Source organism: Stegodyphus dumicola, chromosome 2 (assembly GCF_044657685.1).
Source record: "Stegodyphus dumicola isolate Sdum_Otavi_A_Nest chromosome 2, ASM4465768v1".
Classification (NCBI taxonomy): domain Eukaryota; kingdom Metazoa; phylum Arthropoda; class Arachnida; order Araneae; family Eresidae; genus Stegodyphus; species Stegodyphus dumicola.
This window is the reverse complement of record NC_140769.1, coordinates 20,595,752-20,619,217: the sequence shown is the minus strand read 5'-3', so window position 1 is coordinate 20,619,217 and position 23,466 is coordinate 20,595,752. Positions and strand designations below refer to the sequence as shown.

At 31.0% G+C, this 23,466-nt stretch overlaps 1 protein-coding gene across 3 annotated transcripts in view; it reads right to left on the bottom strand.

Moving 5' to 3' along the window:
- Positions 1-1,139: 1,139 nt before the first annotated feature.
- The window catches only part of Ge-1 (Enhancer of mRNA-decapping protein 4 homolog Ge-1), a 140,110-nt gene continuing 117,783 nt past the window's right edge, over positions 1,140-23,466 (bottom strand). For all 3 annotated transcript variants that reach the window (XM_085810508.1, XM_085810506.1, XM_085810507.1), the window contains exons 19-25: positions 21,404-21,559; positions 21,199-21,314; positions 20,928-21,093; positions 18,024-18,183; positions 16,726-16,918; positions 16,366-16,529; positions 1,140-1,531 (exon numbers count right to left, since the gene is read on the bottom strand). In XM_085810508.1, the coding sequence (XP_085666634.1) occupies positions 1,345-1,531; positions 16,366-16,529; positions 16,726-16,918; positions 18,024-18,183; positions 20,928-21,093; positions 21,199-21,314; positions 21,404-21,559 (1,142 nt within the window). In that variant the 3' untranslated portion in view covers positions 1,140-1,344. The remainder of the gene's footprint in view (positions 1,532-16,365; positions 16,530-16,725; positions 16,919-18,023; positions 18,184-20,927; positions 21,094-21,198; positions 21,315-21,403; positions 21,560-23,466) is intronic.

Here is a 23,466-nt window from a genome sequence, read left to right as displayed (position 1 = left end):
CGTCTCACTTTTTGCCAAACAATGCTTGACAAGTTTGAAGAAAATGAGGATTTAACCATCGTAATGAGCGATAAAGCCCATTTTCACCTAAATGGGCCAGTTAATAAACAAAACTGTAGGTTCTGTGCTTTAGAAAATCCTTGTGGATTACATGAGCGATCACTGCACAGTCCAAAAGTGACTGGGAATTTTCGAGCCTTTCTTTTTTGAAGAGGATGGAGTGATAGTAAAATGGTTACTTCAGACCGCTATATCAATATGTTTGAAACACATTTTCTACCTGAGCTTTGTAGACAAGGAATCAGTGTGGTTTCAACAGGAAGGGGCCACTGTACATACAGCAACAGCTTCCATGATTGCTATTCGAACTGCATTCTTTAATCAAGTGATTTCACGCTTTGAAGATCTTTCGTGGCCTCCACATTCACCCGACCTTTCCATGCGCAATTTTTATCTGTGGGGATTCTTGAAACCATGCATTCTTGAAGAACTGAAGACTGCAATACATGCTGAAATCGATGAAGAAACTTTGGAAAGAGTGGATGCTAGCTTTCAAGAATGACTCGTGTTTGTGAAAACGGTCATCATTTGTCAGACATAATTTTTCACTTTCGCTCATAAGCATTAGGCATAGTTTAGCAGCTGATTCTCTGGATATGCTTTCCAGGAAAAGATGCATTTTCTGTAACTCACACTTTATACGCCTAAAAATGTTTCTATTTTTTGTGTGTGGTAATTTAAAAAACTTACTTAAAAGTTACCATATACAAGATAGCAATTAACAAATTATTTTGCACAAATCTGCAATAAATATGAAGAAGTTGCTACAGCTGTGTCATTAAAATACCTATAACATTATGAACTCTTATAAAACTCCTCATAAATATGGCCTTATATGTAGAATAATAATAGTAAACAACAGAAATTTAAAAAAAAAAAAAATTGCTGTCCTCTTCTCTACTTTTAGAACTTTTCACAAATAAAAAAATTAAATTTTTACACAAAAAATGTACCTGAACATTGCTAAATTAACTTGAATATTTAAAAAAAATTTCTGAGTCATTAACATACATGAAATATACAAGCTGAATTGAAGACAAGTTTCATTATGTACCCAAAATACAATAAAGCAAAACATCATAAGTAAAAAATATTTATTTTTAGACTATACATTGTTTGTAAAAACAACACAAACCATAAACACAGAATTTATGACAGTGATGAAATGGCCATGTATTTATCAGACATGTTAGGATGAAACTTCATCATTCAGGAGAATAAAATTTCTGATGATGTTAAACTACATAATTCAAAAATGTAATCTAAATTTATTCCAAATTTTGATCACTGACATTTTATAAGAGATTGTACTGCCAACGTTATCCTTTTCAAATTTCTAACCAGTTTATGATTAGGATTATTTTGCAAAAATATAGCAATTCTTTGCTGTAAACTTTCTAGAACGTTACGAATATGTTCTCTAATGATAGGACTGCTGCTATCTAAACTAGCAATAACATCTTCTATGTACCTGTAATAAAATATATATATATTGTATTAAAATTTGAAATAATAATATTTAAAAGCAACTATAAAAATAGTAATCATATTTATCCAGAAATCTTATTAGAACTGTGATACAAATATGACTTTGATTAAAAAAACTACAAAACTCTGAGCTTACATATTATAAAAATTAGCCATCAATAAAGTTTGATGGTGTATAATTCTACGTTCCCTCTAGATTCATTTTATTTATTATTTCGAAACATGGACTTCTGTAGAAAATTTTCAGGGGAAGTGCAAAGATGAAACCTATACTATTAAAATCTATGTGCCTCTCTTTGTTTGTGTGTAACATCATTTCCTCCAGAACGGCTGGGTCCTGGGCTTAGAGAAGCACACCGTTGGATTCGGCACGTCCGTGGCTCGCCATTTTGGCCATTCCATGTTCGTGCGACTTTCATTAGCAGAGACATTAATTAAAAACTAACTTTCATCTACGTTTTGCACTTTCTTTCTCGGGTTTTCCCTATTTGAGGGATTTGGCTGAGTGCCAAATTCTTTTTTGTCGAATATCTACGGAATGACGCAGAGTTGAAATTTGAAATGCATATCCCTATATTCCAAACAATTCTCTGAATCCATTGATACAGGTCTCATCTTTGTAAGACTTTATTCAGCGGAGATATTAATTAAAAACTGCGAAAACGTTAATTTGTGCGCTCATTCTTCCGAGTGGCAACAACATCCGAATTAGCTGAGATAAAAATACTTTTTCGAAAGTGATAGGTGGGGGAGACAGCTGGCATCCGCTCAAGCGTTGGGTTGGCAAAAAGGTCAAAGTTCACGGATTTAAAAGTGGAAAATCATTTAAAAATTAATAACTTTTCTTCTAATTAACTTACGGACTTGAAATTTTAGCGATATATTTAATATTTTTTTAAAGATCTATTCATTCGTGTTATATATTTCTGTTATTGTTACTTGAAAAATTGCATTCATATTTTATATAGATTTGCAATTTTGTGTGTGATAAAATAAAACAATAAATAGAAACACTCTTCATTTAGTTGTCATATTTGATAGTAGATTGGTTTATCCCATTGATAAGTGAATTAATCTGCAAGCAATGACAATAGCTACTTTTTCTTTTCAATATTTAAAATTTACTTTTGATTTGTTTGTTTTTTTAAAGATTTTCTTTCCAGATTTTTAAACAGTTGAAATTACTATTTAAAATACTAATTTAAATTCTGACTAAAATTTTTTTTTCGTCCAAGGTTTTAAATTAAATATGTGTTCCTTGGAGAGATCGTATATGGAAACTTTTCTTATTATACATAATTATGAATTATTAATTGCATTAATACAGTCAAAATTCGTTAATTCGGACACCCATAATTCGGAATGATCTATAATCCGGACCACAAAACTAAAAACTTTCTGCGCATGCGTCGCGTTGACAAATGCGCATAGGCGTTTACGCGTGCGCGTAAGACCTTTTACGACTGCGCATATGAGTGTGCGCGTTTTATGTATAATGGACGTATAAGCTAAAATTATCTAATTCAGTTAATGTTGATGATTGCGTCGTTCCTTAATTTTCGAATTGGATCCGGCTTATTATTTTTTGCAGACTGTAAGAACAATTTTATAAAAGTAAGCTTAAACTTTCGATTATATCAAATAGAATATCCGATATATATTTGTTAATATGTAAAGGATCTAAAGCGAAAGTATGTTTTGAAATCCGAAATCTGTTTATCAATTTCACGCTGCTCGGCGGGGGGATCACCGCGGCGGGCGCGTAATGAATTGGAAGTTGATCTGTCAGCACTATCCTTATCTTCAGCGCAGATGTTTTTATTTTATTTGGCTTATAATTCCTTACCAAATGTAGTATTTCATCTCGATATGCTCCGTCTTTGATATGATTTAAAACAAGTTCCTCGTCATTATAATTCGCTTTCGATAGCGAAGAAAGTAACAGAGGTTATTGAAAACGAAAAAATTTCGATTGACAAATTAGCCGGTGTTTCGGACAAATTAGACACAGCAATTATAGGACTTGAACAGCGGAATTTTGTAACTGAACAAGAAATTATGTCTGTTTAATAGAATTAAAGAGAAAGTATTATCACATGAAACGAAGCAAAACTTAAACAACTTACATTGAAAGAAATGTTTAATAAAGTAAACAAATAAGTATTAAGCTTTTTCTTTTTGCAACTTTTGATACCCTTTAGATCATAATTGTTCTTTATTTCATAAATTACGGTTTCATATTTTTAATTTTAGAATTTCTGCATGTCATCTTATGAGATTTAAACTGATGATCTATAATTCGGAAAAATCGATAATCCGGAATCGCCGAAGTCCCGACGAGTCCGGATTAACGACTTTTGACTGTATATGTATATATTGGTAGAATTTTGTGTGTGATTATGTGGAAGTTTATCAAAAATAAAAGATATTACACACGAACATCTTCATGATTAGACTTCGTACAATGGCCCATTAGGGGCTGAGCAGTGTCGCTTGGTTCAGCTTTTGAATCATGGGAAACGGGCTCATCAGCTCGGGTAAAATTGTTGAACACTGGTAGTTCGATCCAACATTTAATCCTGGCGAACGGGCTGGCTCCATGGGTGTTTTCGTGATTTCCCACACAAGTGATGTGTATGCAGTATCTTGGGGAAGCATACATGAATAAAGCGGGTGCAGCCCTAATAAAATCATTGAATACTGGTAGTTCGATCTAACTTTCGAATCCCGGAGAACAGAATTGGTGTTTTCGTGATTTCCGCATGTGCGACGTGTATGCAGTATCTTGTGGATGCGTACGTGAATGAAGCAGGCGCAGCCCGTAGTAAACATCAAGAGAAACAATGCACATAAATCTGTTACTGCTAATAATTTACTGTTTAGAAACCGTAGATGCATACGTGAATAAAGCGGGCGGGCTTGCCTGCTAGCAATCAAGTGAGCTAGAGAATATCTTGTGCATGCATACATGAATAAAGCGGGCACAGCAATGGTAAAATACTGAACACTGGTAGTTCGGTCCAACTTTCGAATAAAGGCAAATGAAAGCGGGCTTGCCCGCTAGTAATTATATTAATAACTGTTTATTTATTTTTCAATTTAATCATACATAGATTACATGAATACGAAATCATATACACTATAACATGCATCACTATAAATAAAAACGTTTTTACTCAGTTAGAAACTTATGTTCCATTTTGAAAATAAAGAAACAAAAAAGCACTACAGCATTTTGTTGTGGGCAAGAAATGCCCCACCTGGAAAGCACCAGTATTTTAACATAAGACTTCATTTGCTGTATATATACAGCACCCATTTTCTTCAGTGATTTCACATCTGCTACATATATATGTTGCCCTTCCCCAAAGAGTTAAATTAAACACAGTATGAAATATAGGCAAAGAAACTTCCATATTCTGCTACTTACAACTGATTTTTTATGAAAATTGAAGTTATAGTCACTGCTACTAAGTGTCAAAACTTACACTTTTGCTCGTATCGGTGTCTGTTTATGAAATGAATTCCTTTCACCCAGTTTTGTGAGTTATTACCTATTCTTTTATTCCTGGATGATTTTTCAACAACAAAAACACAATTTTTAAGAATTTATTTACTAAATATAACTATTATAATTTTAAAATGGTGTTACTTTTGTATGTTTAAAAAGTGCTAAAAATATATCAGTATTGCCTTCATTTTATATGGAAAATAAAAGAAAATCATTATTTCTTATAAAAATTTACTCATATACTAGATTTATTTCATATTATAGTACTTTCTGATTACAAGCAACTCCACAAAAAGTCAGCAATTCATAGGAGAAAATTTTTTTGGCTATTTTTACATCTCACAGGTACAATCCTGTTCCTAAATAATAATAAAAAGAATAATTTTATAAGAAATATAAACACAAGTGTAGTATGTGCTTGTGTGCAGTGACTATGTCATGTGTATATTTGAAAATATGCCAAAAACATGACAAGTGTAGATGGTGTGGATCTAGACTTGTCAGAACTGAAGAGTGAACTAGAGAACTGAAGGTGTGGATTATGAGAAAGTACTTATGTTAGTTTAGATAACAAAAACAAAATATATGTACAGATTTTTTTTTGTCTGTGTAGTAGTTAAAATAAAAATACATTTATATTAATAAAAACTTTTGTATTTTTATTTCAACCTGCAGAACTTTAGGAACACTGGCAAGTTTAATTTTAGTCCAGATGCTTAATAGTCAGACAGGTAACATTAATATCATTTTAAAGAATTACTAAATATATCGCATAACTGCTAACTCTCCCAGTTTTTCACATCCTTCAGTCCCCCTGGTAGTTCGAAAAATCTGGTTTTTAATTTTTCACCTCTCATTTCGCCATTACTAGTGTGGCTTTGTTATATTGAATGAACATGCAACTACAGCCATAATTTAAAGCAGAAAATCAAGCTACGGATAATGTTGTTGATAAATCTGAAGCAGAATTTAAACTGCAAGTTGCAAATCTCTATTTCATTAAATTCTGAAAGAGAAATGTATTGAACTATCAATTTTGATTATTCCTTGCAGTTATGCTTGAATGTAAGGGGATATTCAGTCAAATGAGGAAAATAAGGACATAATTTATATCTTTTGAATCTATCTCTAGAAAAAGCAGTTAATCACCACCATGTGTCGAAGAAAATTATAATAGCACATTCTAAAAAAATACACTGCTGGCCATTAAAATAGCAACACTAGGAAGGAATGACCTGACGAACATCAAAATCACATGAAAGGAAGAAAAGGTTGGGATATGCAAATGATTAGTATTTCAGGGCATTTAGACGATGCAGGAGGGAGAAACGACAACCGAAACACTGCATAAAAGGAAAGTTGTGCAGTGGATTTCTCAGTCGGAAAGTGCTTTGTGAGGTCAGAGGTTGCTCAGAATATCGTGTTATCCCTCGAATAATAAGAAGAAATGTTTACCAGCAAGTGTTGGAATTCGACAGAGGCAGGATCATTGCCTATCAAGAGTGTGGATTATCGTCCCGTGATATCACCCATCGCACTGGTCGACATCCAACCGCTGTTATACAAATATAGAATCAATGTGTTTACTGATCGGCATGCAAGATCTCAACGCCCTCCCTTGACATATTGTGAGGTCAGCTCATAACAGACAACCACATAACAGACTATTAGTCAGGATCCTCTCTCATTGTGTGTTGATGTTTGCAACAGTGTGGACTATCAGCACGCCAACCATTATTTTGGGTTTCCTTGACAATGCAGAATAGAGAGAAACGGTGACTCTGGTGCACTGAACAACAAACCTGGATACAAGAGTGGCACAATGTCGTCTCTTCCGATGAGCCCCAGTTTTGCGTGCAGTATTTTGATGGCTCTTTCTGGAGGCTCTGAGGAGACCGCACGTCGCCCGCTTGCATTTGATATCGGCATGGGAACCCTGCACCTGGTGTGATGGTTTGGACAGCCGTTGGGTATACGACACACACATTTTTAGTTTGGATTATAGGTAATTTGAATGCAGATCAGTACATTTCTGAAATCTTACGTCCAGTGGTTGTGCCCCATCTTCGAGACCTGCCAAACGCCATCTTCCAACAATATAATGCAAGACCACATGTTGCATGTAGTGTTCTGACCTTCCTCGATACACAGATTATTCGTTATGCCCTGGCCTGCAAGGTCTCTAGATCTGTGACCCATTAAAAATATCTGGTCATGGGTTGCTGAGAGACTGGCCTACAATCCTTCTCCAGCTAATACAGTTAATGAAGGGTGGCATAGACTTAAAGCAGCATGGAATGAATTCCCCATTTCTGTCATTGAAGCCCAGCTCAACCAACGCCACCTAGACTACAAAGCCGGAATTGGTGTGAGAATGAAGCTATGAGTCATCACACTTAGGCTTAGCGCTGAACGAAGCTGCAGGTGTGAATTCGTCGATGTGTGTGGCATAACCGTTGCACTTGCACGTGTTTTAAAATTGTCGTCAATTATTCTTATAGTAGTATCTTTTTAAGGCATTTATATTATTTCACTATGATGTTTAAATGTTGTGTACCCCTATGTAAAGGAAACTATAATGGTGGACCTTGTGTCCACGTATTTTCCTTCCCAAGAGATCATGAATTGAAGAAATGGATTTATTCAATAAAACGAGACAATTTCGAGCCAACTAAAAATTCTAAGGTAAGTTAATTTATATTTATTATTACTAATGTTAATATTTTTAATAGTACTTACTTACCTAAAGATAACGCTATTCTTTTGCAAAATTATATGCTGCTGTAATAACTACTTTTGTCACATTATTTGCTTAAATTTCTTATAGTACACGATTTTCTTGCATATTTTTAAAAACGTTAAGGTATTTCTAAAGGGGTATCGTACTATTGGTTGTATTACATGATGTATAAATCATAATATGTAGCCAAAGCACGATGTATAACAAAATTTTTAACTTATCAGAGAAATTACGTATTTTATTTTTGTTTATGCAAACATTGCAAATGGTGTTATAATGTACTTCGATTCTCATTTTGGCGACGTTCTTTTTTTCTTCCGAAGAGAAATTGTGATGCATTATAAACTCATTTCTTGAATTCATAAATATTTTATCACCTTAATTCTTTGCTAAAAATATTTGTCTTTGGGCAAAAAACTGATTCTCTGGGTTTAAAACTGTAATTGTATCTGGTTGTTTTGTGCATAACAGGTTACATTCAGATATTGGATTAGTATTAACATCTAAATTAAAAGAAAATTATTCTGTAAGTTCAGTTTTATAAGTTTTAAAATATAGTTATGAATTGGTTTTAAACCGATTTCAATCTTGTAAATTGTATGTTTATGTATAACAGATTCTTAAGTGAAAATTACTTTTTTACAGGTGTGTGAACTTCATTTTAGCCTTTGTGTTATTGAAAAGGAGACGTATATGTATCTTGAAGAAACTGGTGATACATTATCAGCTCCATTAAAAATTCCGAGACTAAGGAAAGATGCAGTTCCAACAAAACTTCCTGGTGCCCCATCATATTTATCCACTGATGTATCCATAAGAGAAAGTGTTAAAGAACGACAAACAATCCGTGAAAAACGACAACTACAAATGGCTATCTCCAAAAGCATTATGTCAAAAAAATCTGAGGATTCAAAATTCAAAATCAGTGTTTACAACATTCAGTGGATTACAGAACTGTTTAAATTACAGCAATTTTACTCAAAAATTTACTAAATACTGTATTTCTATCAATAATAGTATGCAGTTATCAGCGTTTCACCAATCTGCAGAACTAAAAGTGTTAAATGATAGTAAGTTACCCATGCATGTTAAAAGTATTCATGAAATTGATAATATTTTAAATGCACTTGAACTTCTAGAAGCAGGAGCTCCAGAAAGTATTGTAAATATAATTAATTTTATTAATATATTTATAGATAAACTGGATGCCATTGTTTCAGATGATAAAAAATTGTGTTTTAACATTTTTAAAAGAGCAACTGAATTTGCTGTGCCTTCCAAAACAACGTTTAAGATATTCCCCCCATTTCTTAATTTTTGCCTGTATTTTAAATTCGATTTCACCCCACGCCTATAAATTTATGCGAAATTCTGGAAATCTGATCATGCCTCACACTGTTACTCTACCAAACATATGTTCTAATCTAAATGTCAGTGTGTCTGAAGAGCAGCAGCACTCTAATTTCTTAAGGTATATTAAACAAAAATTTAAAACTTTAAAAGAATGTGAGCACAATGTAATATTAATGATGGATGAAATTCATCTAAAACCTTTTTATGATTTTAAAGGTGGCAATATTGTTGGTTCTGCATATGACAGTGCATTTGCTGCTTCTTCAGCATATACATTTATGATTAGAAGCTTATTATCATCTTACAAAGATGTTGCTCACATCCTGCCAATAAAATCATTTAGTGCAGAAAAATTGTTTGAAATTTTAAGAGATGTAATTGTAGGTCTTGAAAAGATAGGTCTTAAGGTAGTTTGTGTGGTTAGTGATAATAATAACATTAACAGGAAAGCCATGTCCTTCTTTAGTGAGAAGCATGAAATTAAAATTATGTACCAAAATCCATATGAGCCACACAGACCCCCTTTTTTTTTGTCATTGATCCTGTTCATTTGTTAAAATTTATTCGTAACAATTGGATTGGCCAAAAAAATGATGGCTTATTTATGTATTTTCCTAAATTTAATGCTGTTGGCAGTGAAGAATTTAATGCAGCCTCATTTAATACTATACGAAAACTACATGATCTTGAATTTGATAGTTTAATTAAATATGGGTACGGTTTAACTCTTAAAGCTTTATGGCCTTCAAATCTTGAAAGGCAGAATGCTAAATTAGTTTTACAAGTGTTTAATAACTGGGTAATTACAGCCTTAACAGAACTAGGTAATAAACACAATTTGGATAGTTATGAATCAGATATAATTTATAAATGGTGGTGTATAGTAAATACTAAAACACCTCTTAAAGGCAAACGACTGAAATGTTCTTTTCAAGAACCACTTATATATATATTTTCAAATGTAGACTCAAATGTTGAGTATTTAAATAACTTTGTAAACTGGTTGGACTACTGGTTGCTTGTCAAAAGAAACTCATGATGCTCTGAGAAACACAACATATTCACTTATTGAATTGGGCAAGTATTGCATTAAAAAGCTAGGCATGAATTATTTTTTACCTGGTAAAATACAAACAGATTTGTTAGAAGATCGTTTTGGCAAGTATCGCCAACTTTCTGGTTCGCAATACTGTATTTCCATTAGACAGGTTTATGAATCAGTCAAAATTACGAATGCAAAGCTTATTAACCTTTAAAGCTTAATTCAAGTACTTTTGGAAATATTGCTATTGAAATAAATGAAAGGAATGATTGTGAGGAGGAAAACATTGATTTATCCCTTGTGGAAACTTTTTCTCTTGTAGTATCTGAAAACGACATGATAGAAGCTCAGCCATATGTTCCCATATTAACTTATATAGCTAGTTATTGCCTTTATTCTACCTTTAAAAAATATCAATGTGAATTTTGTAAAATGACTTGTGTTATTGATAGGGAACTCAATATCCCTTCCGAATTTAATTTAATCAGAAAATTAGATAGGGGTGGCCTTTTGTATCCTATGCCTCATGTTTTAAATATTGTTTTATATAATTTTATTATAGTACAAAAACTTGTACCTCAAGAGTTTGAAAGTAAGTTTTTAAAACACCCTGCTCAAAGAAATTTAGCTGTAAATTTAACTCTGAATGCTTTGATGTCAAATGAGGATTTGGATATTGAACCATGTGTAAAAAAAAGGCCATTCCTTTGATCCCATAGCTGAAAATATAATCAAATCCTCTACAAACACGATGTTAAACAACTATTGTAAACAAAAAAATGATTTAAAAAAACCTGTTTGTAAAAAAAGAAAATTATTAACTTTGATAAAGTAAATAAAAAAGTAATTTACAGTTAGTCTTAAAAAGTATCTAACTTGTTTTAATAATAATGTCTAAAAATGCAACAAAAGTATATAAAAGTTTAGTAGTAACTTCCTGAGCTAGACATGTCTGCAATTTTCTAATAGCTTCAAAACAGATCTTTTTCCATTCTAAATTTTTTAAGTCATCACTTATATAATTCACTTTCAACCATTAGTCTGTTTTATGAACAGAGACATTGCTACTACTTAATTCTGATTAAATGAATAATTTTTATAACCACAGAAGCAGTTCAAATCTCTAAATGCTATGTATGCTATTCATTCGACTCGTCATGACAATATATGTTGTATTATAATTTATTTTTAATTATAATTAGCTCTTTATAGATATATTTTACTCCAGCTCTTGTAAATGAATCCAAAAACTTTATTTCTTGTATTTTTTTTTAATTTCAAAACGAGCTATTTTTATCATTATAATTTATGTTTTGAATTGCAATTTAATGTTTTTCAGTTTTTGTACTTCCTATGAGATCATTGTAGAAAATGTGTGTAAAATCCCACAAATCGAATAATTTTGAATTAATTCCACATTTTTAATCTTGCTTATTAAATCAGATCCTTTGCTTAAAACTAATTGTATGATGCATTATTTTTTTTCAAACTGTATTCATCCTTCTATTAGTTTTGTGATTCTGAGTAGTAGTTTGAATTTCTGTTTCAATGAAATGGATTTTTTCTTTAAAAATGCTTTTAAATTAGATTGTGTTATCAAAATAAAAGTTCTAAGTCTGACATTATTTAAAATATTTTAAATAAGGTGAAAGTATAGTTAATGTATGAGAAAAATACATAATATAATTTTGATAATAATTATAACACCTTTCAGAAAAAAATAGTTTAACATTTGCTGTGCTGAAAATGTAACTTTAACTGATTAGTATTTATTTTAAAGAAAATTCGATTTAAATTTAAAAATGAAGATTGCTTAAAGGAAGAAAGTAATTATAAATATATTAAAATAAAACGTCAACAGTAAAAAAAATAGATTGCAAGTTCTTTCCGAAACTATATGGTTGTTGCGCTACCGTAATTTCGATAGCCTAAGTGGAGCTTTCTGGCTTTGTAGTCTAGGTGGCGTTGGCCTAACTGGGCAAGGGCCGCTTTAACTACCAGGGATGGTAGCTGTTTCTACTGATTTTGCACCTCTGTAAACCCCAAAAATACCTACAAACTTAATCATTTTGTCTTCATGCTATACTGTTTATGTACACTGCGTGCAAAAAAAAAAGGGGGGGGGACGGTTCTATATCTCCTGTTCTACTGGGCCGATTTTCAAAATTCCAATTGTGTTTTTCATGTCTCAAAAGTGCGACTTAAGATGTATATCAGATTCATATATAGCACTATTCTAACATAGGTATTTTGACACAAAAATCGGACTTTTTCTGAAAAACCATACCAATTTTTTTTATATATTTCGATTCTACGACTCAAATTATGTCTAAATATTAAATTTTGTAAAATTTGGCATGAAATTTACAGAGAAATTCAATAATTTCTATTAGCGATTTTTTTCAGTTTGCACCTTGGCGAACTTCTTAATATACGGCTACCTATTTTCCTTTTTATATTGTGCGTGAGAGGAAAAAAAGTCACACGTTCTTTCTTTCAAATAATATTCCTTATATTACAATTTTATGTTATTTTAAATACTTTTTTTTTTAATTTCCTTTTGATTGTTTAAATTGCATGGTTTCTTTCAAATAAGTGTTTTAAAAAATTTTATTTACTTATTCGAAGTGCGTAGTTTAAATAAAAGATAAATCATCTATTATTAATTTTTTTTCAAAAAGTTTTCTTTATACAAGACAAGCCCAGAAATCCGCAACACATGGGACCAGAGATTGTGCGGATTTCAGGACAGAAAAGATAATATTCAGACTAAAAGTGCAAAATAAATAAAGCATATTAAATACATTTAATTAAATTATTATACACTAATACAATAATTAATTATAAGTATTAAATTATTATATACACTAATACAATAATTAATTATAAGTATTAAATTATTATATACACTAATACAATAATTAATTATAAGTATTAAATTATTATATACACTAATACAATAATTAATTATAAGTATTAAATTATTATATACACTAATACAATAATTAATTATAAGTATTAAATTATTATTACGTATATGAACTGATTATACTGTTCATTTATATTAGGCTCCTCTATTTTTAAAACAGCATGAATATGCTTCCCCTTTACTCTCAGGAGTAGTCCTGAAATAGGTGCCCCATCACTCCGCTGCTGCTGGAACTAGTTGTACAAGACGGCATCGAGGTTTGCCGATTTCGCCTCATGTAAAGATTTCTGGTTTCGGATTCCGGTGTTATAATCACCGTTGCTGTAAAATTTCAACAGCTTTTCTTTATTGTTCCATATATCATACACAATCCCTGTGGCAATTCTATACGATTATGCTATAAACCGAGCAGTAGCACCTGCCTCCATCTTTAACAGAATTTCCACTTTTCTCATTACCGTCAATGCAATTTACGTTTTTCAAAGTTGCAAGCAGTAAAATCACGAGTGCGTTTCTTATCTGTCATTGTATTGTGCTGAAACTTAAAATATCCTTAATATATCCACAAAATATCTGGATAAAAAAAATGCAGATATTACTAAACAATCTTGTGAAACAGCAAAGCTCAGAAAGTACAACAATGTGAAGTGCGAACTTGAAAGAGTTGAGTTAATCGTCTGCATTTTTATCTCGATGCAGATTAGAGGGAAAAAACTCTTATCATGATGTCAATAATTTGGTATTTCCGTTATGACTCATTATTATTCAATACTTATGATGCCATTATCCAGTAAGTATTTTTTCTTCGATATTTATTACTCCATGTTGCGGTTTCCAGAACTTATAAACTATATGTTTATATTTTGAGAGGCAATGCGGATTTTAGGTTGGCGGATTTTCGGTATTTGACTGTACTACATTTTTTAGTCATAGCTATTATTTTAGTTAATTTTTTAATTTTTAGACTTGTAATTTATTGTGTTGCATTGTATCTTCAGATAATTATTTTAAAATTTTCTATGCATTCATTCAAGCTGTACATTTTAAATATATTTTTTAATATAAATTTTCCAGAATTTGATTTTATTTATTTGAATTGCATTTCTTTCGGAAGAATGCTTTGTGACCCAGACCACGATGCGTTTGAAAACTGCATATATTAAAAGAGAAAATACAGTAAAGCATGGTTGACATGCCTTTCAATGTTCCATTCAGAAAAGATACATAAGAGAGATATATATCCGACATTTTAATTTAGAATAACTTGCAAACATTGCTTTAAGTAGTTTTATCATTGCGCCCATTGCTTTGCACAATTTTATCATCCTATATTTAATTTCTTAAAATGTTATTCATATTTTAGTCAAATATTTTATTTTTGAAATCGCAAGAATCAAATATCATAAAATTAAAAAAAAAAAAAAAAAAAAACTATATTTTATAGAAAAATTAATTTTTTTCTTGCTCTTTTTTTTTCAGGCATTCTGCAAATATATTAAAAAAGCATCCAACTTTTCGAAACATAATGGTATTTCCGACATTAATTTAAAATAAATTTATCGCCTTCCATTTCAAAACAGCCCACAAACGGCCGAGCGGTAAAGTTGCTGAATATTGGTAGTTCGCTCCGGGTTTCGAATCCCGCCGAACAGACTGGTTACATTGCTGTTTTCGTGGTTTCCCTCATGTGTAACTTGTATACGAGTTGTTTTCGCTTCAAAAGTTCTTCACGAAGGCATCCCTCCTTTACGGCAGATAGCCCGGGTTTGCCATAGCTTTCCATAACAGTGGCAATTTACTGTAAAAAATCCATAAACCGCATTTGGCGTTATTAAGAAAGATGCCAAATTTCAAACAGCACAAATATGTAAATTCGTATATATCATAGAAAATTTTGAATAAAAAAGTCTTAATTTTTTGCAGGTATGCTAAGAAATACACCTACTTTAAGATGATGGTAAAAATTTTATAGGTTATAATTCAACATTTTTTCCAAAAATTTATAAAAATTATTTAAAAACACAAATTTTAAAAATAAATCATAAAAAATGGGTGAATTTTATTTGGAATCAACCTAAATTTCAAAATGTGAAAGGAAGAATAAAAAAAGTTTAATAAAAAACAAGGTATTAATAAATATATGCTAAATTTAATTAACATTGAAGAGCTAAAATTTTGAGAAGTAATTTTTAAAAAATTACTCATGCAATTTTAAAACTCAGTAGTCCAACATAATTTGAGTGATGGAATCGAAATATGGAAAAAAATGGCATGTCATTTCAAAAATAGTCCGATTTTGTGTCAAAATACCTATGTTAGAATAATGCTATATATAAATCTAATATCTAAGTCATGCTTTCGAGACATGAAAAATGCAAAAAACTGTCGCCCCCTTTCTTTTTTCGTAGTGTATTATTTATTTATTTATTTTTGTTGTTGTTGTTGTATTTGCCTTTTTTATGGTGCTGCAATTTTAATGGCCAGCAGTGTACATTATCAAAAATATTTATCAGCTCTTCGTGAAACTTAACTTGTGCAAATTCCAACTTTCACTCCTAATGATTTTCAGCATAATATTTCTCATCACTTTTTATTGAATCTTAATTAGTTTATATTATTTATATTATATTATAGAAATTTTACAAGATTCAGCCAATATTTAATCAGTTAATATTTGTATTTTATTTTATCTTGCATCAATAAATAGTATATTGCATGTATTCTTCTGTTATTGGGAACGGATTAAGAAATGTGTGTGCTCATGTATGCATGTGTACACACATACATCCATACACATGTGCATACATTTCTGATTCTGGTCCCCATAACAGAAGAGTACCTACATTACTAAGCTTATCCCCGTAATTGTATATACATTAATTATTGAATTTATTTTCATCAAATTTAAAAGTACTTTGATAAATACAAGCTTTTTTTCCATACTCAGGGTTTTGTCAGTATATAAGTTTAAGAAAATTATGAAATGAAATTAACCAAGAAACATAAAAATTAGATTATATCAGAATCACATTAATAATTCAATAACCAGAATCATGTGAATTATAAGTTAATTTGAATAAAGTGAATTATAAGTTAATTTGAAGTTTCTTTTGAAATCTCTTGATTTTATACAGTTTTTACACAAAAATCTGTTTTCATATTTCACAACCGGCAGCTATAATACCGAAACAAATCTATAAGATACTGTTTTAATAATGAAAAGAATTGCATCCAATACATACCTGATTTTCAGTTCAGTTTTATAAGATAAATCAGCAGATAACTGATTGACTAAAGATAATAGCACATGTTGCTGCAGTGGACAAGGTGTAGGTGAAAATACTTGATCTGGAGTAACAGCTTCACATAAGAATAACACCAACTGAACATCCATTGCAGAGAGGGCCTATAAAACCAACAAACACTTTCAAGGATTTCAAAAATATATATAAAGAAAAAAGGAATTAATATTACTCAAGAAATAACAAGTATAATAATTACCGTAATTTTTATTACATTTTAATATGAATTTTGAATATTTCTTTAATGATAGCTTATGACATTTGTAATCTGAACACAATAAATATTTTAATATAGTTAACCTGTTGGAAAGCTTCATCCAGATTTCCCTGTTTCACAAGCTGCATCAAGTGCTGCTTCTGAAGTTGAGGATCAGAATGAGGAGCTGGCGTCACACAACGAGAATTCAGCACGGATGTCTGTTGTTCTCTCAAGGCTTTTCGGACCTCCTCATGCATTATTTGTCGTAAGCTACTCAAAAGAACTTCTTGCTGTCTATAATAACAACACAGGTTGACTAATTAAAATTAGTGCACAGTTATTTTATTTAGAATGATCTTACTTCAAAAAAAAAAAAAGGGGGGGGGGCATTTTCATGTTCAGTAAAGTTTACCCCTCCAAAAAATTAATTAAAAATTGAATTAGATTATTAAATATGTGACAAAACTTGGCAAAAGAAACAAATTTGACATCCTAAAAGTAAAACGGTATGAATTTTTTAAAAACAATTTAGCACACTTTATAAGAATTTTTACAGAATGATTATCCTTCTTATCTCAGAGATTTCATGGTTTTTGAATGAAATTTGAACATTACAGAAAGCTTTAATTAGTTCAGTTGATTTTTAAAATATGTGGGGTTTAGGAATGCCAACATCTGCACATTTTCAATTCACATACAATTCTTAACTGCTTGAAAGTTTAACAATAATCAATCTATTTAAAAGCCTTACTGGTTACACAAGCAGCAGATTAACATGTATTGTGTGTGTTTATGAGCATTATATGATACATTCCTATACTAACATTACTAAGGAAAGGAATTTAGAGAAAATACGTTTATAACAGTAGCTTATTCAGTCACACTGTAAGTTTAGACACATCATTTACATAATAAATTGACTGTCAAAATTTTAATTTTATATTACAGGTTATAAATATTACTAGACATCAAAATGAAAAGTTTTGTGACAAATGAACTATTGTAAAAATTTTCAGCATATAACTAACACAAACTAACAAACACAAAACTAATTGAGAACTGTAGATCACACCTTACTGCAACTGACAAACTGATAGGGCAAAGACAGCCAGTAACATACATCAAGAAAATACTGATAACTTGTAACCTCATCTTAATATCAGGCAGTAGAAAATAGCTCTACTTATTTCAATAAAATTACTCCCACGAGCAGACATTATAATGCTCTCTCTCTTTTTTTTTTCCCCTCCCCTCCCCAAATTGCCCTGAGTCTTCAAAAATGTCTCTAATATTTTACTTAAAATAATTCATGTTAAACTGTTAAATTCAAACCTACGTAATTCATGTGTGAACTGCATTTCTTCAAAAAGACTACATGGAAATAAGAAATATAGTTTACTTTACTAATTCTAAACTCCTGTTTTCCATCTGTGCTGCTTGTGCTTGTACAGCTTGTTGCATTGCACCAAGAAGCTTTGTGACTTCTTCTTTCAGATTTGCAGAGGCAGCTTCAACAGCAGAGCAGCAAATCTGGCCTCGTTTCTCAACTATTTGAATGTCTGTAAAATTAAACTTTTTAATGTGAATAATGAGAAATAAAGATGACAATAAAACAAAAACTTTCCTGCCATGGGGGAAAAAAAAAAAATCAAAGACCAAAACTTTCTTTAAAATTCACTTCTCTTTCACATTCAGTGTTACAGTATTAAATATGAATTATGTAAATACATAAAAATATTAAAATATGTAACCTTAGTTTAACACCCATATGGTGACCGGCTGTGAAAGAATAGTCCCAACATAGCTCATGCATGTTGTAACAGGTGACTAAAATGGGGACCCAGCATCTGGAGTTATAGATGGGTACTCTGCTTTAGAGGATTCTATATGGAGGCTGGGCACTCCAAGGAGGCAGATCTCAAGACTTTAAAAATCACTTGTTGGTGGATCGTAGCAACTGATCGAATGAATTGGAGGAAGCCTGTTGAGACTGCCTTGGCCTATAATGGGCTGTAGTACAACTGAAGAAGAAGAACCTTAATTTAAATATTCAGACATTTAAAAAAGGTTACTCATGTATTATTCTGTTGACCATGAAACTGTTACCAAGCAGTGGGGTTAAGTGCCAATTATGGTTACGTGTAATGTCACAACACACTCATAATATCCACATTTTCATCTGACGGAACCCCGTCCGATTCTTGATAAGCCACCCTTTGCTTTCATGCACAAAGATATAAATTGACTGTTATTGCTGCATTTTGCTCCTCCAGTTTGAAAAAAAAAAATATTAAAATCTGGTAAGTGCTTTCTACAGAATAACAAGCAGAGAATTATTTTGAAAGTCTTGGGGGGAAAAAAAAAATGAAATCCTACCATTAAAATTTATGTATTAATGGGTGTGATGTGATCAGCTCAATAAGGCCAACAGAATAGTAATAGACTGAAATAATTGCCAGCAGAAAGCATGTACTTACAGCATTTTTAAATAAAGTTTATGGTAAAATTGGAAGATCTAATAAAACAGTAAAAATCAATGAAAGCCTTGTTACAAAGACTAGAAACAAAATGGGACAAATACTTGTTGTTTATTAAATATAGAAGCATAAGTTCCATTAGAATAATGTGGCACAATTGCCACAACTTTGGCGGAATCTCTACAGACTTTCATGGTTTGATGGTAGCCAACTTAAGCGGTCGATGGGATAAAAAGAAAGTACCAACACAAACAATTTTTAAACAAGAAGCTTCTTAAAATTCTAGAAAACAAATTTAAATTTTTTATCAATATAAATGCAGTTCTGCTTTATCAAATATATACATAAAAAAACTCCATAATAAAGACACTATATAAAATAACAAGGAATTCTTGGCTGAAGTGGGATGTCAGAGCAGCCAAACTTCCAAGTACAGAGTTGCTATATTTGCTGACTTATAAATTAGGACACTGGTCTTGCTAGTATCAGTAGGTATATTATAGAGCAGAGGTTCTCAAAGAGAGACAGTAGGTATATTATAGAGCAGAGGTTCTCACAGAGGTTGACTAGCGCGTACTATCTAAACAAAAACTGAAAACCTTTAGTACCAACATCACTCTTGAACAAAGCTCAGATCACATAAATTTACAAATGTTAGAGAGAAAAAATCAGTCAGGATGTTGGAGTTTTAATTTTTGAATTTAATAGTTAAAAATACTTTGCTTCTTTCTGTACCACCTATATTTCTCTTGTGTACCACCGGTTGAAAACCCCTGTTATAGAGAAAATAAATCCTGCTTTATTCCCAATATTAATAGTCAGGATGTTGGAGTTTTAATTTTTGAATTTAATAGTTAAAAATACTTTGCTTCTTTCTGTACCACCTATATTTCTCTTGTGTACCACCGGTTGAGAACCCCTGTTATAGAGAAAATAAATCCTGCTTTATTCCCAATATTAATTATAATAAAATTATAACATAGAAATATTTTACATTGTTAATAAAGAATATGAAATAGTAATTAATCTAACTGCAATTTTCACATTTTTGCCCCAAGGAATATAGAATATCCTCAAGCTATATCATTTTCATTCCACATTATCCTACAACATCCATAAGTACAGAGTATTCCCATCATGCACTCTAGAGAATATTTTGATTTTATTATTATTATTATTAGAAAGTTCTAAGCTTATTCCAATGGAATAATCTTATCAGGAGATCTTGCAATTCTGTCCAAGAAATACATTCAGAAATATTACAGCAGATATGCGCTGAGTACATATGAAGAGTGTTCAAAAACTTAATCTTTTCCTATATACATGCAAAATGCAAGTTGTGACTGCTTGGAAAAGTAGTGAAATGCATTATCAGCTCTAAATAATTAATGCAAACTTGATCAGTATGTATATATCATAATTGGCAAAAATTGCCTACAATTATTTATCCAAAACCCCAAAAGCTGTTCTTTATATCAGTCTGGAACAGAAAGCCAATTAAAGCAGATAAGGAAGTTTTCTGGCACTATTACAAAAAGGAAATCTACCTTTTACTTGATACTGTTTCAAGATCAAATAAACTAATTTCTTCTTTCAGTTATGATACTTATCATTTGCTTTTATTTGAAAAATAAAAAGGCTTTTTCATAAATGGACAGGTGTTCTTTTCTAGTATAGCTACATAAAATGCTAATACAATTCACCTAATTTTGTGTGTCATTTTAGCTTTGTTTCCTCCAATATTAATTATTTCCTCCCAATTAATTCTTAAACTAATAACAAACTTCTTAATTAAATGATGCTTGAATTTAACAATCTTTACTTACATTCTGAAATTCCTTTACTAAATATTTCATTTAGCTGCTGAAAGAGATGATGGCAAGATCTTTCAAAAGCCGGAACAACACTTGTTTGAAAAGCATCTTTACAGGCAGCCTGCACTATTGTTTCAAGAGATTTACCAACGGATTGTGACATAAAGTCCATGAAAGGCTACATAACATAATAAATTAGTTTCATATTAAACATAAAACATTAATATAAATCTACAATAACAGGTTACGGTTAACAGGAAATGATTTAAATGTCTTTATTTACCTTTCCTTTCAAGTATTTCAGGAAACTATCTCGCAAACTAGTATCTGTTGCTGTAAGCTTTTGAGTGAAATCAATATGCATCTTCTGAGCAATCGTGTCCAAGGCCCTATTAATTTCTGAAATAAAAAATGAAACAAATCATTCATCACATGTGACATATCCCTCACATTTTCTTTGTTTAAAATATTATTTTAAAAAACTTTACGTGGTACTATGTTGCTTGTTAATTCTTGTTTCAGAATACTTTCAAGCCGCTTGCTGAAAGTACTGGAAACTTCCTCAGACATAATGACCAGTTCTCTTTCAGATCTCTGACGATTATCTTCTGCATTTTTGAGAATTAGATTCTCTAATCTGGCATCTAGGGTAATATGTTAAGGCAGTACTTCTTAATACCACATTGAAAAAAAAACTTATCAGAGTAGTTAAACATACTGACACACAATTTTGATAATTCACATACCTTAGAACCAAAGGTTGAGCAGACTAGAGAATTTTGTAGATGATAGGCAATGTGTGTCTGAGTTTTGCTCACATTTTTTCTATTTTTTACATGACATTTGAACTCCTTGTATATAAATAACTAGATAACAGATGCTCTTAGGAATTATTTAAACAAGATTTAAAGAATAATTTATATTTTTTAAATATATATATATAACATAATTACAAAACAATTCTTTTGAAAACCAAACACAAACATGCCTAGTATTTTTGTGCATTAATCTGCAGAAAAATCATTATTAAAGACATAAAGTAAGAAATTTAGAACTAATATTTCACAAAGACCAGAATTGAAATTCATAATTAATAAATTTCAAATAATCATCATATAAATGCAGCAAAGAATTTTAAAATGTAAAAACCAAGACATTTCAAACAAGCAAAACATCTCTTCAAAAAATTAAACAGAAGAATAATTCAACTTCAATGTCACTTCACCAGAAGAGAGGGGGCTTTGAAATTAATTGAAATTTTTGTTCCACAAAAAGCCCTGCTTTTCTTTATCCAGTATTAGCCAAAGAACCATTTTAATTATAATTGTTCATTCGAAAATTCTGGCCCTTCCCCAAAGCAAGGAAAAAACAAAGTAATTTCTAATTAGAAAAAAAGGGCTAGAATTTTCAGATAAACTATTATAATTCTAATTAAAATACACTAAAATGGTTCATCAGCTAATTCTGGATACAGAAAAGCAGAGATTTTTGTGGAAGAGAGATTTCAATTAATAACATCAGTATCATCAACATTGCAGAAAGATATAATAAAAACATTTTTTTGAGGGGGAAGAAATTTTTTGCTAAAACACGTCAAAATGTTTTATGTATAGAAAAAAATTATATCCACTAGCAAAATTACTTTTAATACAATTTGTATACTTTTAAATCAGAGAAAAATAAATAAAAATAAATGCATGATTTCTGCCATTACATTACGGTAGGCATGTCAAACTCAGCAATTCAAATGGGCCAAAAGTCATTTTACAGTAGTGAAGACTACAAGGAAGAGGGGAGAGAAAAACATTTTTGTACTTAATAATGTAATTAAAAAGTGAGTAAATACATAAGATATTACCTAATACTGTAGACTTATAATAATAATATAAAAGGAACATAAGGAAATCCTGGTAATGGATAAATTGCTTTAGAGTCGAGATGCACTGAATTTCTGTTAATTCTGTTAAAAGTATCCAAGCTTATTATATACATGAGGATCAGCCAGAAAATAAAGGTAATTTAATTATAAAAATTAAAAACACAATATTTACTGCGGGGAAAAAATCTCTGTTACATATCTGAAGCTTCCTTTATTTCCCTACATAATCATCACCTTCATTTAAACATTTGATGTATTTATTCACAAGCTTCAGAATTTCAGTGTTATAATCTGCTGTGACCAATTTATTAAGACAGGTGGTCAATGCATTCAAACAAAAATGACTGCTCGCATATTTCCACCACGCAGCTCAATTCTTTTTCTCTTTATGAATGAAAGAAATGTGAGAAAATAGTGTGATCTCTCAAACGACTACACAGTATCCCAATAAATTCAATAATGGATGAACAAATATGAACAATAAGGCTCGACATGGGCGGCCATCGCTCATCATAGAAGACTGCAGTGAACAACAGAATCTTACATTATAGACGAGTAACTCTCAACATATTGCACATTGTGTTTTCAGACATTTCTCACTCTTTACTTGGTGAAACTGTGTTGCAACATCTCAACTACAACAAAATTTGTCACGATGGGTTTGACAGCAAC